The 17,974-nt window shown below is 51.1% G+C and overlaps 1 protein-coding gene across 5 annotated transcripts in view; it reads left to right on the plus strand.

The window, feature by feature from the left end:
* RASAL2 (RAS protein activator like 2) overlaps positions 1 to 17,974 on the plus strand; it is a 243,006-nt gene that overhangs the window by 208,696 nt on the left and 16,336 nt on the right. For 3 of the 5 annotated variants that reach the window (XM_064148132.1, XM_064148133.1, XM_064148136.1), the window contains exons 8-14: positions 359 to 913; positions 5,253 to 5,397; positions 8,145 to 8,289; positions 9,709 to 9,945; positions 11,439 to 11,640; positions 14,280 to 14,479; positions 15,826 to 16,687. In XM_064148132.1, the coding sequence (XP_064004202.1) occupies positions 359 to 913; positions 5,253 to 5,397; positions 8,145 to 8,289; positions 9,709 to 9,945; positions 11,439 to 11,640; positions 14,280 to 14,479; positions 15,826 to 16,687 (2,346 nt within the window). The remainder of the gene's footprint in view (positions 1 to 358; positions 914 to 5,252; positions 5,398 to 8,144; positions 8,290 to 9,708; positions 9,946 to 11,438; positions 11,641 to 14,279; positions 14,480 to 15,825; positions 16,688 to 17,974) is intronic. The other 2 variants (XM_064148134.1, XM_064148135.1) reach the window with 1 other exon arrangement.

Raw genomic sequence — 17,974 nt, forward strand, 5'->3', positions numbered from 1 at the left:
AGCCCTGGCCAATCAACCAGACCATGGCACTAAGTGCCTCAGCCCAGCTTGTCTTGCACACCTCCAGGAACGGTGACTCCACCACCTCCCTGGGCAGCCCATTCCAATGCTAATCACAACTGCCCATGGCCTCCCTGGCAGGGAGGTAGGAACTAGATGATCCTTGTGGTCCCTTCCAACCCCGACTGATGCTGTGACTCTGCCAACAACTTCCACCTAATATCCAGCCTAGACCTCCCCCAGCACAACTTGAGGCTGTGTCCCCTTGTTCTGTTGCTGTTCTCTGCTGCTTTGGAAGACAAAGTCTGCACACTTTATGCACTTCCAAGCCAAGCTGAGCTCTTTTTTCTCCGCGCAGGACAACTGCCGCCGAGCTGAGAATGTGCTCCGTCTCTGGATCATCGAGGCGAAGGACCTGGCCCCCAAGAAGAAGTACTTCTGTGAGCTGTGCCTCGATGACACCCTCTTTGCCCGCACCACCAGCAAAACAAAAGCAGATAACATTTTCTGGGGGGAGCACTTTGAGTTCTACGGCCTCCCCCCTCTCCACAGCATCACCGTGCACATCTACAAGGACGTGGAGAAGAAGAAGAAAAAGGACAAGAACAACTACGTAGGGCTGGTGAACATTCCCATGGCCAGCGTAACCGGGCGCCAGTTCGTGGAGAAATGGTACCCAGTCAGCACACCCACCCCCAGCAAAGGCAAGGCAGGGGGACCCTCCATTCGCATAAAGTCTCGGTACCAGACCATCACCATCCTGCCCATGGAGCAGTACAAGGAATTTGCAGAGTTTGTTACCAGCAACTACACCATGCTGTGCTCCGTGCTGGAGCCTGTGATCAGCGTCAGAAACAAGGAGGAGATGGCCTGTGCTTTGGTGCACATCCTGCAGAGCACCGGGAGAGCCAAGGTAAGGACAGGCAGCTCCCTTTTGCTGCTGAGGGGGGATGTCTTCTCAGCTAGAATCCAGAGAGCACATCACCAGATTCACAGAGTCACTCTGAAATGGGTCAAGAACTGGCTGGAGGGCCAGGCTGTTGTGGAATGTGCCCCAGGGATCAGTGCTGGGCACAGTCCTGGTCAATATCTTTATTGATGATCTGGAGCAGGGGATTGAGTCCAGCATCAGTAAGTTTGCAGATGACACCAAGATAGGAGCAGTGTGGAGCTGTTGGAGGGTAGCAGAGCCCTGCAGAGGGACCTGGCCAGGCTGCATGGGTGGGCAGAGGCCAATGGGATGAGATTGAACAAGGCCAAGTGCAGGGTTCTGTACTTTGGCCACAACAGCCCCAAGCAGCACTACAGGCTGGGGCCAGAGTGGCTGAGAGCAGGCAGGCAGAGAGGGAGCTGGGGGTGCTGGAGAGAGGAGCTGAAGATGAGGCAGCAGTGCCCAGGTGGGCAGCAGAGCCAATGGCATCCTGGGCTGGCTCAGGAGCAGTGTGGGCAGCAGGACAAGGGAGGTTCTTGTGCCCTTGTGCTCAGCACTGCTCAGGCCAGCCCTGGAGTGCTGTGTCCAGTTGTGGGCTCCTCCATTCAAGAGAGATGTTGAGGTGCTGGAAGGTGTTTGGAGAAGGGCAGCAAGGCTGGGGAGGGGCCTGGAGCACAGCCCTGTGAGGAGAGGCTGAGGGAGCTGGGGGTGTGCAGCCTGCAGCAGAGGAGGCTCAGGGCAGAGCTCATTGCTGTCTACAACTACCTGCAGGGAGGCTGTAGCCAGGTGGGGTTGGGCTCTTCTGCCAGGCAAGTGGCAACAGAAGAAGGGGACAGAGTCTCAAGCTGTGTCAGGAGAGGTCTAGGCTGGATGTTAGGAGGAAGTTGTTGTCAGAGAGAGTGATTGGCATTGGAATGGGCATCCCAGGGAGGTGGTGGAGTCGCCGTGCCTGGAGATGTTGAAGCCAAGCCTGGCTGAGGCACTTGGTGCCATGGTCTGGTTGCTTGGCCAGGGCTGGGTGCTAGGTTGGACTGGATGAGCTTGGAGGTCTCTTCCAACCTGCTTGATTCTGTGATTTCATGAAAACAAGGCTGCTGTGGTGCCCAAGGCAGGGACAGAGTTAGAATTCAGAATCATCAGGGCTGGGGATGAGCTTGGAGGTCTCTTCCAACCTGGTTGATTCTGTGACTAGCAGAACAGCAGAAGGTACCTGATGGGATTGGGCTGAGAAAAGGATCTCAAAAGCAGCTGAAAAGACTTGGCACCTGCACCTACCAGGGAGGCACAGAGATAAGCATGATACCAACAGCGATGAAAAGCGATACAGAGGTTAAAGATGCTGTGAACAAAGTGTAAGGGGGAGGCCTATATAACCTCACATTGTCTTCAGAAGTTAGGGCCTGCACTTGAGCCTTCAGGAACTTTTCCTGCATTTCCAAAGTTGTGACCCAGGATAAGAGATAAGTAAGGAAGAGATTAGGAACCCAGGGGATGAATTCTCTAGCTAAGCCTCGCAGGGTGAGTGGCAGGGTGCCACTGTCGGTTCAGTGCTCAGTCAGCTAATCGATGCTAGCATTCATGTGCCTGGCCTTGGAATGGCTATTTGGAGCATCTGTACTCAATTAAAGGTGGTCCCACCTGCCCCAAGGACGTCCCTAGGACTTCTGAGTTCACACTGATGGTTCTCTGTGAGGCAGCAGTTGGAGTGAGCCTCAGTTTCTTGGAGCAGAATATGATGCTGCTCTTGTGAAATTCTGGGAAGCATTAAGAAGCATTGATTTATCTGGGTGCTGCCTGCCAAGTGGGCGTGGGAGTGGTACCAAACTGTGCCCAGCTCCTTCCAGTAATGCAGCTAGAGCAAGTTCAGCACATCCAAACACAAGTTAAAGGGTTGGAGATGTGCAAGGACAACCATAAGCAGCATCCAAGGGGCATCTTCACTTAACTGCTTCAAAAGAGTCACAGAATCATAGAATCAGCCAGGTTGGAAGAGACCTCCAAGCTCAGCCAGTCCAACCTAGCACCCAGCCCTATCCAGTCAACCAGACCATGGCACTAAGTGCCTTGGCCAGGCTTGGCTTCAACACCTCCAGGGATGGTGACTCCACCACCTCCCTGGGCAGCCCATTCCAATGCCAATCACTCTCTCTGACAACTTCCTCCTCACATCCAGCCTGGACCTCCACCAGCACAGTTTGAGACTCTGTCCCCTTCTTCTGTTGCTGCTTGCCTGGCAGCAGAGCCCAACCCCACCTGGCTACAGCCTCCCTTCAGGTAGTGGTAGACAGCAGTGAGGTCACCCCTGACATGCCACACTCGGCTGTTCTCCCTTGAGACACATCTCAGAGGCTGGTGCTGTGTGACAGGGTGTGCTAGGAACTCATTCCTTTTCTGCTGAAGAGAGGCTGGTATCTGGGGGAGCTCCTGGAGGGTTGTGTTGAAATCAGGCTCTGGATTCCTGTGGTGCTATCTGCCACAGGTAGGGAAATTGCTGTTACGACTTTGCCTGAGTGGTTGAACTTTTTGTTTGCTGGAAGCATGGAGCAGCTTGGCCTGCCGTACCCTGCAGAGGGTACATCTGCAGGTCACACCGTGTTGGTGGTGACCCAGTTTGCACCAGGTGCAGATAATTCTCTCAGATTTGGCTGAAAGTAAACAGCAGTAATGGATTGAAAACCAAAGAGTACTAAAGTGTATTTTTGGTCTGTATTTATCATCCATAATTTGTTCTGCACACTTTACACTCGGTGCATTATGGCTTCTGTAGTTAATGGCTTATAAAACTCTGCAGCAGCACTCTTTGAACTGTCTGGAGGGTGCTGCTGGTAGCAGCAGAACTAGCAAGTCAGTTAGCACTCAGCCCTAATTCAGGGTGGGGCTTTGGGAGAGTTACAGGGAGAAATCTGCTTACACTCCTGGAGAACTTCATAATGGCTGAACTTGGGGCTTGCAAAATCATCATAGAGTCATCATAGAATCAGCCAGGTTGGAAGAGACCTCCAAGATCATCCAGGCCAACCTAGCACCCAGCCCTGGCCAACCAACCAGACCATGGCACTAAGTGCCTCGGCCAGGCTTGGCTTCAACACCTCCAGGGATGGTGACTCCACCACCTCCCTGGGCAGCCCATTCCAATGCCAATCACTCTCTCTGACAACTTCCTTCAGGTAGTTGTAGACAGCTATAAGGTCCCCCCTGAGCCTTCTCTTCTGCAGACTGCACACCCCCAGCTCCCTCAGCTTCTCCTCATAGGGTTTGTGTTCCAGGCATTTCACCAGCTTCATCACCCTTCTCTGGACACCTCCCAGCACCTCAACATATCTCTTGAATTGAGGAGCCCAGAACTGGACACAGCACTCAAGCTGTGGCCTGAGCAGTGCTGAGGGGCAGAAGAACCTCCCTTGTCCTACTGGCCACACTGTTGCTGATCCAGGCCAGGGTGCCTGCTGTGTGGCCTTGGCTCACATAAAGTTATCACTTCAGGAAATGATTATTACTGGAGTCTTAGACCCTATATCAAGAGGCTATTTAGTGTCTGTCAAGACTTGCTGGTAGTTCCTGCCTGGGTATTTGAGTACAGCTCAAGTTAAGCTGTGTAGATCCACAGCATCTATGTTAACATATTTTACTAAAGCCTGAACCACTCTTGGTTCAGCTGTTTAAGAGAGTGGATGTGGTGCTTGAGGCTATGGTCAAGTGATGAAGGATGCTGGGGTGAAGGTTGGACTGGCTGATCCTGGTGGTCCTTTCCAAACATAGTGATTCACAGTGCTTAGATGTTGTGCTGAGGGATCTGGTTGGGTCAAGGACTTGTCAGTGTGAAACCATCAGTTTGGAGGGCTTTGCCAATCTAAGAGATTCTGTGGTTTGTGAAGTTAACTGATACAAACCATTCTGACTCAGATTTCACCAAGCTGTAAGGGCTTGTGCCTGACTTCTATTCTGGATTTCTAAATCCAAGTTTCTGTGCAATCTCCAGTATTAAAAGGCACAGGTTCCTTCAGCAGACTGAGGCACTGGCAAACAAACTGGTGAGAGGTTTTATTCAGGATCTAAGCTGGAACACGAGCTTAGCTGTAGAGGTTTTCATTTCCAGCCTTCTCCCCTTATGGTTTATGTTCTATATATTGTTATGATGAACCCACGAGGAGCCCTAGTGATGTCCTTGGCTCACACTACATGTAGCACCTGCCCCTCCAAGCTGAGCAACTGTCCCAGCTGTGGCTCCTCTGTTCAGCTCTCCTGCATGGCCTTTGCAGTTGGCCTGGGGTGCCCAAGTCTGGTTAAAATAACCTCCTGTCATTTGCCCTTTTCTCTTCAGGACTTCTTGACAGATCTGGTGATGTCTGAGGTGGATCGTTGTGGGGAGCATGATGTCTTGATCTTCAGGGAGAACACACTTGCTACCAAAGCTATTGAGGAATACCTCAAGTTGGTAGGGCAGAAGTACCTGCACGATGCACTAGGTAAGACACCTGTTTTGGTTACCTGTCCTCTCTGAGGCATGACTGAAGCCTCATGCACCTGGGAGTGTGTGGAGTGGGAAGTGCCTCAGCACCCAGGTGTCTAATATCCAGACAGCAAACTACATGTTGTCTTACTCCTGGTGCCCTTCCTCCACGAAGATGAAAATGGTCTTTGGTGCTGCAGCACCCAAGGCAAGGCAAACTTGATTTGACAGAGCTGAGCCTCACTTAAAGTTTGTATCACCATGTGACATTTTTCTGGGTAACCTTCTTTTTGGTCTCTTATTGGGATGAAGAGGTTGCAGGTGGTTTGTTAGCAGTGGTGATTGTTGCATCTCACACATGAACAGGCTTAGAAAAGGGATCTGGAGATACAGTGGAAATCAAGCCCCATAGCTGTGCCGTGGTGTCAGCAGTGAATCTGGTGTCATGTGCAGTGCAGGCAGGTGGAGGTTTCAGAGAGGGTTGTGAATGGGAAGCACATGTTTCTCTGACCTTCTTTCAAGCTAAAGAAGCTCCTGTGCTCACTTTAGGTGGTCTGCCACCACCAGACACTCAGGAATATCTGATGGCAACCAAAGTGCTTATCCACAAGTGCCAATTGCTGGGGCATCTCCAGTCAACCTCTTCTGTTTGCCGTTGTAGTTCACAGCAAATGTCAGCTGTCTGTTGGCAAACGTTAAGCATGAGATGTCCATCTGGTGCTTGGGTTGAGTGCAGGTAGGACAAGAAAACTCATTTCCAGATCCTTCAGCTGCAACTGCTAGGAATGTTGGCATGTTCCAGAGTGACCCCTGGACTTACTCAGCCCTCACCTTTGCCATGGAGCAATGAATTCATAACATTTGTGTTAACCTTTAAACTGGTACCTTGCCCCAACAAAAATCCTGAAGCCATGGCTAGAGGGAATGAGCCTGCAGGGCTGCTCAGCAGCACAGACCAGAAGATGAAGCAGCAGTGTCCAGAGAGCCCTTTTCTTGGCTGTGTTTATCCAAAGTGCTCATTATTCACCACCTCATTAAAAGTGCAGGCAGGGCTGTGGTTATCTGCTCTTTGGCCCTTTCTTAAGTGCAGTGAGCCTGCTCGGGTGGCCTTGGTTCCACGGCTGCCACCACTGAGCGTAAGTCACAGTCCTGGGCTCTCGCCCGGTGTGGAGAAATGACCAGCACACTGCTTGCTGCTCTGCTTTTCAGCAGACAGCAATCAGCTGTGGGACCTGCATATTCCATCTGACTGCAGCCCCTTAATGTGCACTAATTACATTAAAATGTTTTAAAATTAATGACCACTAATACATCATTTAGGGCACCGCTGCTGAGCGCCAAGATGGCAAATCACAGTCGGCAGGGATGGAAAATCCCCCTAAGGTCACCCAGCTTGTCTGTAGCTCGGGGCGAGATTGCTGCTGACAAGATTGCTGGTGACAATGTACCCCTCTAGTTCTTTGTCAAGTTTGAAATGTCACTTTGCTCAGCTGCCACCTTCTTGGGAAGGATTATGCCTTCTGCTTGGCATTAGCTATTTAATGCATCTGTAGGAGCATCAGTAATGCGTGATTAAGGCAGGATCTTGTGAGCCACAAAGGGCAAGTTCCTGATTCACTGAAGGAAACAAAAATACTCTCCAGTAAACAGCAGTTGGAACAGAACTGGCTCGAAGGAGGCGATGCTGGAAGTTTTGCAAAGTGATCCAGATGCCCTCAGCAGAAATTTTTCTGGACCCCAACAGAAATAAAAACAAGCAGCTTAAGAAAATGTGCTGCCTGCTTTGCTTGCAAGAACACTGCTGGCTTGAGATCTGGGGAGGGGGGGTGGGAGGTGATGAAGGGCTTGGACGAAAACAAAGACAAAAAACCCAAAGCCTTTTGCACAAACAAGCCTCGTGGCATTAGCTGGGAGCCAGCAGGATCATCTGAGGAGATGAACTTAGAAGGCATTGAGTCGTTGTGTGCACAAATAAAGAGTTTTTCCTGGTGAGCAACAACAGCTTAAATGTGATGCAGTGTGCTGGAGGACATAGGAGGGAAAAGAGTAGTTGGAGTAGTCAACTCCAACCTGTCAGACCAGGGAAACTTCATCTGCTTCTGTACGTGTCCAGTTGCCATTGCAATGAGTAAGATGAGGGTGACAGAGCTGCAAAGGATGCAGCTGAGAGACGCTGGCCATAAAAACGTTGTAAGGTGTTGATAAATGAGGCTGAGCCGAGCAGCAGCCAGCCAGCACTCAGGTATTACTCTTGCTGAAGAGCAAGGTGACACTTCTCTGCATTAAAAAAAACCAAGCTGGTGAATTTGGAAATAATAAAAACAAATAACACTGTCAAGTGCTTTTCCTGGGGAAATTAGGAAGACAAATAGCACAGCTTCATTTCTAAGGCTGTAGATGATTTTGCAGCTGATAATACATTGTGAATGCAAAGTCAAACCCTGTTCTTCAGGCTGTAAGTGAAGTGTCTGCAGGCTTTCTGAGCAAAGCCATCCTGTTACTGCACCTACGTTTGGGGCAGCGAGGGCACGGGAGGCTGAAGCAGCAGGGCAGCAGCCGTCTGATCTGCTGCAGCAATTGCTCTGTGCTGAAGGAGCTGGGAGGAGTCGTGTCCCCAACATCTGGTGTCTGGAAGCTGTACTGCAGACACAGGCAGCAGGAAAGAGGCAGTTGCCAAGGAGAGCCATAAGCAGGATTTAAAGGTGTGCCAAGGAGGCTTTTCATGTAACAACCCTGGTTTGTTATCCTCTTCCCTTTGTCCAGGGGAGTTTATCAAGGCTTTGTATGAGTCAGATGAAAACTGTGAAGTGGACCCCAGCAAATGTTCATCCAGTGAATTAACAGATCATCAGAGCAACCTGAAAATGTGCTGTGAGCTGGCCTTCTGCAAGATTATCAATTCCTACTGGTGAGGCACTTCCCTCCCCCTCTCTCCCCTTAGCTCGTTGGCTTAGAGGGAGCCCATTCCTCCTCTGAAGAGGGGAAAAGAGCCTTGCACAGGGAAGTAGCAGAGACTCATCTATCTTCTGAGACTGCCTTCATTTCCTCTCCTCACTACCTTCCTACATGTGACACCATATTGCAGGTGGAACCTGCACCTAAGTCAAGGGGTTCCAGTCCCACACACTATACCTGACAGCTTCTGCTGAAACACTCTGCCAAGGGAACACATACTGAGTTGTGACTAAGGAGGGGATATAGTGAGAAGATAACAGCTTAGCTTAAACTTGGACTAAAAAGCTGAAAGTTTTGATGTGTATGGGAAACTTTCAGACACTTTAGATCTGTGGAATTGCTTAGGAAATGTTGGCAGAGAGATCTGCATTAACCTCTGAGTAGCAGTGAAAGAAGAAGAGCCTTTCTGCTGCAGGATGAGCCACATCCAAGGTACTGAGAGAGCTTGAACAAGAAAAATTTCAGTTATGGGGACGAGTTCACTTGGCTTCAGTTTGGTTTTAATGTTCTAACTCTTTGCCTGCTGCAGGGTAGCAATGAATAAGTAGCTCTTAGCTTGCAAATCAGAGTGTCTGCAAATGGCTTCCTTAACGTATGTGAACAAGGGATGCTTTAAAGACTCTTTAAGTATCCCCAGATTAAATGGGGATCTAATAATAGATGCCTAATGACATTTCTTAGCCTAGAGAGAGAGAACAGGGGGTAAAAAAAATATAGAGGCAGTGATGTTTTCTCACAGGTACTTATTGCAGGTGACTGAGCAGCAGTTCAGCTGGCTGCATCTCATTGCCCACGTGACTTTACTTCCCGGTTCCTTCACAGAACCACAGAATCTCTTAGACTGGAAAGGACCCCCAGGCTCATGGAGTCCACTCATTGGTTTCACACTGACAAGTCCTTGACCCAACCAAATCCCTCAGCACAACATCTAATCACTGTGAATCACTATGGTTGGAAAGGACCACCAGCATCATCCAGCCCGACCTTCATCCCAGTATTCTTCATCACCAGACCATAGCCTCAAGCACCACATCCACTCTCCTTTTAAACACCTCCAGGGATGGTGACTCCACCACCTCCCTGGGCAGCCTGTTCCAGTGCCTTACCACCCACTCAGTAAAGAACTTCCTCCCAACATCCAACCTAAACCTCCCCTGATGCAACTTGAGGCCATTTGCTCTTGTCCTAGCATTAGTAATTGGGGAGAAGAGACCAGCTCCAGCCTCACTACAACCTCCTTTTAGGTCATTGTAGAGGGCAATAAGGTGCCCTCTCAGCCTCCTCTTCTCCAGACTAAACACCCCCAGCTCCCTCAGCTGCTCCTCATAGGTGATGTTTGCCAGAGCTCTCTCCACCCTTCCTTGTTTTCCAGCGTGTTCCCTCGTGAGCTGAAGGAGGTGTTTGCATCGTGGAAGCAGCAGTGCCTGAGCAGGGGCAAGCAGGACATCAGCGAACGCCTGATCAGTGCCTCCCTCTTCCTCCGCTTCCTGTGCCCTGCCATCATGTCTCCCAGCCTCTTCAGCCTGATGCAGGAGTACCCCGACGACCGGACATCTCGCACCCTCACGCTCATCGCCAAAGTCATCCAGAACCTCGCCAACTTTGCTAAGTAGGTGGTGGCAGTGAAACAAAATCTCTGCCCCCGGGGCTGCAGGTCGCTTCGGGCTACTGTGGAGCAAGGAGGGGAGAGAGGTCTGCTTTGGGAGTCTTGTTGCAGGCAGCTGATTCTCTGTCCAAGTGGAGTCAGCTTGAGCAAAGGAGCAAACCTCTCTCCTGCGTGACCCCTTGAGGCACCTGGGTGTCCAGCTAGATAAACTCTCCTTTGCACGGGCAGATTTGGGCTGTGTTTACTCACCCTGCGGGTCACATACCACCCAGACTACACTGCCAGTCCTACTGCGTGGGACAGGAGTTGGCACTACAGATGTTTAACTGACATTATGGAGTCCAAAGCCAGAAATTTACACTAGGGTGACTGTTCACAGCAGCAGTTCACTGCTTTTTAGCTGTAGAAGATCCTCTCTTGCCCCGGAGGAAGAGCACTGAGGACTCTCGTGCAGGCACAAGGTACTTCTAGGCTGTGTGGGCTACAGCACTGAGCTTTTCACTGGCATTTGTGCTGTCTGCACTTGCTGTGATAATGCAAAAGTCTCAGAGCTAGAAGGTTGCTCTGGCAGAGGTGGGTGTTATTCAGCAGAGGAGACCCGGCATAAAAACCAAAAAGAGCCATACTTAGTGTAGAATCACAGAATCAGGCAGGTTGGAAGAGACCTCCAAGCTCATCCAGTCCAACCTAGCACCCAGCCCTGGCCAACCAACCAGACCATGGCACTAAGTGCCTCATCTATTCTTCTTGAACACCTCCAGGGATGGTGACTCCACCACCTCCCTGGGCAGCCCATTCCAATGCCAATCACTCTCTCTGCCAACAGCTTCCTCCTAACATCCAGCCTAGACCTCCCATGGCACAGCTTGAGACTCTGTCCCCTTCTTCTGTTGCTGCTTGCCTGGCAGAAGAGCCCAACCCCACCTGGCTACAGCCTCCCTTCAGGGAGTTGGAGACAGCAATGAGCTCTGCCCTGAGCCTCCTCTTCTGCAGGCTGCACACCCCCAGCTCCCTCAGCCTCTCCTCACAGGGCTGTGCTCCAGGCCCCTCACCAGCTTCCTTGCTCTTCTCCTTCCAATACCTCAACACCTCTCTTGAACTGAGGAGCCCAGAACTGGACACAGCACTCAAGCGTATGGTGCTTCAAGAGCCTGTTCCCACCAAGGATCATGATTTTCCTCCTTTCTGCTCCCAGAATTCCCAGCTGAACAATACAAAAGGCATGCCTCTTGGAGGGGAGGGGGTGCAGAGAAGGGGAGAAGAGCATGAGAGGGAGTGGGGGTAACGTGCTGAGCCCTTGATCACGTGAACAGTGAACTGCTAGTGTTTAAGTAAGTCCAAGGAAGCAGTGAATCTCTTACAGTCACCTTTCAATTCTGTTACCCCTCCCAGGGCAGATGTTCAGCTGAGCAGTTAAGCAACTGTCTGTGAGGACTCGTAGCTGTGTTTTGTGAGGAGGTTACTGACTATGTCTACCCTCGTCCCATTTCTTGCAGGTTTGGTAATAAGGAAGAGTACATGGCCTTCATGAATGACTTTTTGGAACATGAGTGGGGAGGAATGAAGCGCTTCCTCCTGGAGATCTCTAATCCAGATACCATCTCAAACATGCCTGGATTTGAGGGCTACATCGACCTGGGCCGAGAGCTCTCAGTCTTGCATTCCCTCTTATGGGAGGTTGTGTCCCAACTTGATAAGGTAAAGCAGAGTGGAGGCCCGGGAGGGTGAATCTGGTGATTGTATCGTAGCAACAGTAAACACTAGGAAACATCAAGGGAGCAGCTGAAGCCTGCTTTGGGGAGAGCTCAGTCAGCAGCTCTGGAGAGGAATGTTCAATAGCGATATTTCACAATCCTCCTTGCCATGATTTCTGCTCAAGGCCTGAAGCAGGGCATGTGAAGTGGTTGGGCTTCAGCAGCAGTGCAAACACTTTGCAGAGGTTGGGTGTTCGGTGGTGGAAAGAGCAGTGCTTCAAAGTAGACCTGGAATTTCCTCAGCAGCCAGCTCTCCTAAGTGAGCTGGAGAAAAGGAGGAGAGGGTTTGGAGAGAAAATGAACTTGGCACAGTGCCCTTTTGATACTACTGGAGGTGCTTTGCTGCACACCACACCCTACCCACTTGGCCAGGCAGAAGTGTTCTCATGAAAGGCTGGCTCCAAGGTCTGCCGAGATGTCCTCATTTCTCTACTCTTTGGATTAGTTTGCAACACACAAGAGGATGCTATGTAAGGGCACAAGAGGATCCACTCAGCTTTATCCTGTAGCAGAGGGAAGATGCTTCCTGCCAGGTGTTGTGCTGAGGGTCATATGATTGTCCAGATCCTCTTCTGCTGATCATAGTAGGCATCACCAACAATCAGCACTGCTTCCATTTGGCTGCAGAAGGAGAAGAGTGCAGTGGTTTGGTCTTCCTTAGCTCCATGACTTTACAGGATCCAAAATCATGAAAACTATGATAGTGAAGGTAGTTGATAAGCCTCAAAAGCTGAGCTCTGAGCCACAAGGTTGTTTTGTTTGCAAGTGCTTGGCACTGTTCCATGCCTTAGCTTTCAGAGGTGCTTTGTTTTGTCCATATTCCATTTCTGTTATTCTTGCTTTTGAAACTGAAGAGGTGAGATGAATTGCAGCACACTCTTCATATTTTTACTGCGTTAAGGCTTGCCAAAAGAGTTGTTTGTTGAGTCTGTTTTCTCACAGTACACCATTTAAAGTAGAAAGCAGGGGGAAAAAAGGAGCTTCTTGCATCAGAATAAATGGAACTGTCCAATATATATTCATCTTAGTTAATCTGAGTTTAATAACAATTTATGATCTTGTTTTTGCCTTCCCTTCGTGCGTGCACACAGTGTACGTTCAGATTGTCACAGGCAGCAAAGTCAGCTAGAAAGACAGTTCAGCAGCCTCAGGAAAACAGGCAAAGTCAGCGCTCAGAAACCAGACCCTCCATTTACACCAGCTGGGCTAAAACCCACCAGTGCACTGCCCTCTCTTTCCAAGTTAAAGAGAAGTCCAGCTCCAGTCTTGGCCTTGTTGCTGGTCAGTGTGAGTTGCTCTCTGAATGCAGCTGTTGCAGTGAGGAAAGGGAGGAGCCAGAGCTGGATAAACCATCAAAGCAGAAGTGCTTTGTCCTTTTTCTGGGTTAGATGCATGGATCTATCCTGACAGGCCCTTGGGAGCTGGTCTAGTGGTTTGCTAAATAGGGAATGAAGGGGTAAAGGTGCATTGCAGTACTGCTTCACTGTAGGTAAGGACTGAGAAATGGTGAGAGAAGTCACCTCAGAGACTTTAACAGACACAGAGAAGTGCTTGTGAGACTTTCATAGACACAAAGTGTCTGTAAAGAAACCTTTCTCTGGGGCCAAACCGACTGAAGTCCTGCTTAGTGGAAAAATGAGGATATCTTTGACAAGAACACTGTCTCGGAAGCAGACTTTTACTTTCTTACAAACCTCCAGCACTTCACCTTCTTCCTGCAGTCCCAAGAGCCTGAAGATACCCAGCAGGTGTTATAACCCACAGTGACTCAAAATGGGGAGAAAGATTAGGGCCTGCACAAGCAGCCTTCCTTGCTGGAAGGTCAGCTGCTCCTGTGCTAGACGTGGCCAGCACTGAGCTGAGGTGCCACTGAAACTGCACATTTAATGCCAGGCTGATGTGATAGCCCTGGGATGAGGGTCGTGATATCTTCATGCAGTTACTTTTCACTTTAATGAAGAGCTAAAGGCCTTAGTTGTTGATAAGCACGAGCTACAGAAGGTGGCATCCGCATAAGATGCCAAAAGCTGATGAAATGGAAACCTTCCCTTTCTCCATCTCCCTCAACCCCTGCGATGCTCTCATCACCCCCCGCCCCGAATGCCGCATCCCCTTGTCTGTTGGCATGCATTTCCTTTACCACATGACACCCTTTGCCTGGAAAGTTCCCCCCACTAGCTGGATCTGTAGCCTTTGACTGCCCTGCAATGAGTAGATACCGTAGTTTTCCCTTTGACACCCCCCCCCACCCTGGACTTAGTTTGCTTTGCATGATAGTTTTGCGTTGGAATGGCAACAGTGTTGTGTTATTGAGCATGATTTTTATTTTGGGGGTCAATCCTAATTTCTTTTCTATTTCCTTTTCTTTCCTCAATGTCTGCTGCACCCTGTTTCGTCTCCTCCATCCATCTCGTCGCCGTGGTTACGCTGCTCCGTAACACTGCATTACGGTCCTGGCACACCCGCACACAACCACCCACCCTCCTTCCTTCCACCTCCACCCCTCCGCCTCTCTGCATCGGTATCCAAACACCCAACACACAAAATTCCTGGCGGATGTCACGGTGCTTGTTGTCCAATTAGGGTGAAAATTCCTTCCTACAGGCGACCGTGGCAAAGCTGGGACCTCTGCCTCGGATTCTTGCCGATATCACCAAATCATTGACCAACCCTACGCCGATACAGCAGCAGCTGAGGCGTTTCACTGAGCACAACTCTAGTCCAAACGTCAGTGGCAGTCTCTCCTCAGGGCTTCAGAAGATATTTGAGGACCCCACTGATGGGTATGTAACAGCCAGAGCTTAAGGGAAGGTGTGGGATAAGGGCGTTGTTGAGCCTGATAGGAGCTGAGGGCTTCACCACTTGACCTTGTCTGCCCAGACTGGCTGTCGGAGCAGGGAGCTTGGGCCTCTGTCACAAGGGGCACATGGGCGCAGTAAGAGGTGCACAAGGTGACACTGGAGACCTGAAGCTTGTGACTTAACACTGAAACATGTCTCTGAGAGTCAATGACTTCAGCTGCCTAAAAGCCTGGTTTGCAGTTCCCTGCCAGTCTGCATGCCTGGATGCATGGTCAGCCAGAATGTTTCCTTCTGATCACCAGGCCACTTATTTACTGCTAATGCAAGGTCTGGGCTGCTGTGGAAATTGTCACCAGTGGAACAGTGAGTCATCCTTCCTCTGTTTAGTGCAGCATTTCCCACTCTGTGATAGCAGCTAATCTGAACCAAAAAGCTTTGACATGGCAGAGCTGCCAGAGGGCTTGGATGCTGCTCGCTCAGAGCAGTATTTGTGCTGTTAGGGATGAGGGCCAAGTGTTTGACCTCTGAGCTCAACATCTAGATCTTGGGGTTGCTCAGTCTCAATAAGAGAAGGCTCCAGGGAGACATTATTGTGGCCTTCTGTTACTTAAAGGAACCTCAAAGAAGGCTGGGCACAGACAGGGGCTGGGCAAAGAAGGCAGGGCCTGTTGAGACAGCAGATGGTGTGATGGTTTGAAACCAAAAGAGGGAGATTTGTACTCGGGAGAAGGAAGACATTTTTATGCTGAGGGTAGTGAGACACTGGCCCAGGTTGCCCAGATTGGTGGTAGATGCCCCATCCCTGCACCTCTTCCAGGTCAAGTTGTCTGGGGCTCTGAGCAACCTGATCTAGTTACAGATGTCCCTGCTCACTGCAGGGTGTTTGGACTAGGTGACCTTTAAAGGTCCCCAAACCAGTCTGCGATCGTATGATCTAGAGGAGCCTTCACACCAGCCCTGGTGCGTTTTTAGGCCCCCACAGCACACAGTGCTGGCAAAGGGTTAGCTGACATTTGAACCGCTTTGGAATCTGGCTGAGACAAGAAGTGTCTAAGGTGGGAGTGGATCTGGTGGGGCTGGTTTGCATTTCACCTGTGAAAAACATAAGAGATGAAGCACTTCTTGAATCAGACTCAATTCCCCAGGAGAAGTGGTAATTAAGGAAAAGAGTGTTCTGGCTTGAACACAGAGCTCATAAAAGGAAATCTGGTTCCTTGAAGCTTTCTCAGTTAGGAAGGAGGTTAAATGAGGTTGAAAGACTTCTCTGGGACAGATCTCTTTGGGTCTTGGCTTCTTAAAAATTAACCAAATTCCTTTCCTCTCCACAGTGACTTTCCTAAGCTGAAGTCTCCAACACAGGAAAACGGAGATGGGTATTTTAGGGGCAAGACCTTGCTGTTGGTTCAGCAGGCATCCACCCAGAGCATGACTTACTCGGACAAGGATGAAAGGGAAAGCCTTTTGCCCAACGGCCGCAGCATCTCTCTCATGGACCTCCAGGACCCTCACTCGGCTCACAGCGACCACGCTTCTGTAATGCACGACGTGCCTTTGCGCTTGGCCGGCAGCCAGCTCTCCATCACGCAGGTGGCCAACATCAAACAGCTGTGGGAAACTCAGAGCACACCCCAGAGTGCTCCCCAGGTGAGAAGGCCTCTGCACCCAGCTTTGAACCAACAGGGCAGCCTCCAGCCTCTGTCCTTCCAGAACCCAGTTTACCACCTCAACAACCCACCCCCAACCATGCCCAAGGCCTCTGTGGACTCCAGCCTGGAGAACCTGAGCACTGCCAGCTCGCGGAGCCGAAGCAACAGCGAAGACTTCAAGCTCAGCGGCCCCAGCAACAGCAGCATGGAGGACTTCACCAAGCGCAGCACGCAGAGCGAGGACTTCTCCCGGCGCCACACGGCCCCAGACAAGCAGGTGCCCATCGCCCTGCCCCGCCAGAACAGCAGCAGCCAGGCGCAGATCCGCAAGATGGATCAGGCCGGGCTGGGCGCCAGGGCCAAGGCGCCGCAGTCGCTGCCGCACAGCGCGTCCCTGCGCAGCACGGGCAGCATGTCGGCCGTGTCGGGCGCCCTGGCCGCAGAGCCCCTGCAGAACGGCAGCCGCTCCCGCCAGCAGTCCTCGTCCTCCAGAGAGAGCCCTGTCCCCAAGGTGAGGGCCATCCAGAGGCAACAGACACAGCAGGTAAGGAAAGGCTTTCTCCAGGTGCTTCCTGCTGTGACGCTCAGCCAATTGCTGCACCGACCAGTGCTGATCCATATCTAGAGGAGGGTGTCAAGAACGGGGCCAGACTGTTTCCAGTTGTTGCCTGCAGCAGGACAAGGGACAGCTGGTATGAACTGGGAACACAGGAAGGTCCACCTAAACTCAAGGGAGCACTTCTTTGTTGTGAAGGTGCTGGAGCCCTGGGGCAGGCTGCCCAGAGAAGTTGTGGAATCTCAGAGAGATTCCAAACCAACCTGGACGTGGTTATGATCCTGGGCAGCCTGCTCTGGGTGACCCTTCTTTAGTAGGCAGGTTGGACTGGATGACCACAGATCCATAGAATGATTTGGGTTGGAAGAGACCTTAAAGATCATCCAGTTCAAACCTCACCAACGTGGGTGGGGACACCTCCCAAGGGTTGCACAAGGCCCCATCCAGTATGGCTTTGAACATACCAGAATCAGTCAGGGTTGGAAGGGGCCACCAGAATCAGTCGGGGTTGGAAGGGGCCACAAGGATCAGCCAGTTCCAATCCCCCTGCCATGCCCAAGGACACCCTACCCTAGAGCTGCCTGGCCACAGCCTCATCCAGCCTGGTCCTAAACACCTCCAGCCATGGGGCCTCAGCCACCTCCCTGGGCAACCCGTTCCAGCCTCTCACCACTCTCAGGCTCAACAACTTCCTCCTCACACCCAGTCTGACTCTCCCCACCCCCAGTCCCGTCACTCGCTGACAGCCTCAGAAGTCCCTCCCCAGCTTTTTTGTAGCCTCCTTCAGATGCTGGAAGGCCACAAAAAGGTCACCTGGGAGCCTCCTCTGCTCCAGCCTGTACAGCCCCAGCTCTTTCAGTCTGTGCTCACAGCAGAGCTGCTGCAGCCCTCTGAGCATCCTCCTGGCCCTTCTCTGGACACACTCCAGCATCTCCACATCCTTCTTCTAATGGGGGCTCCAGAGCTGGATGCAGTACTCCAGGTGGGGTCTCACCAGAGCCTCATTTCCAGGCTTGGAGCCTCCACAACCTCCTTGGGCAACATGTTCCAGTGTCTCACCACCCTCACTGTAAAGAATTCCTCCCTAATATCCAATCTAATCCTAACCATCCTCCAGCTTCAGTCCATTTCCCCTTGTCCTATCACTACCAAGCCCTTGTAAAATGTCCCTCCCTGGCTGTCTTGTAGACCTCCTACAAAAGGCTCTCCAGACATCATTTCCAGCTCCCACCATGCTGAGACTCAGTGATTGACCTTCAAAGCTTTCTGATCTTT

The sequence above is a fragment of the Pogoniulus pusillus genome, chromosome 8 (assembly GCF_015220805.1).
Source record: "Pogoniulus pusillus isolate bPogPus1 chromosome 8, bPogPus1.pri, whole genome shotgun sequence".
NCBI lineage: Eukaryota > Metazoa > Chordata > Aves > Piciformes > Lybiidae > Pogoniulus > Pogoniulus pusillus.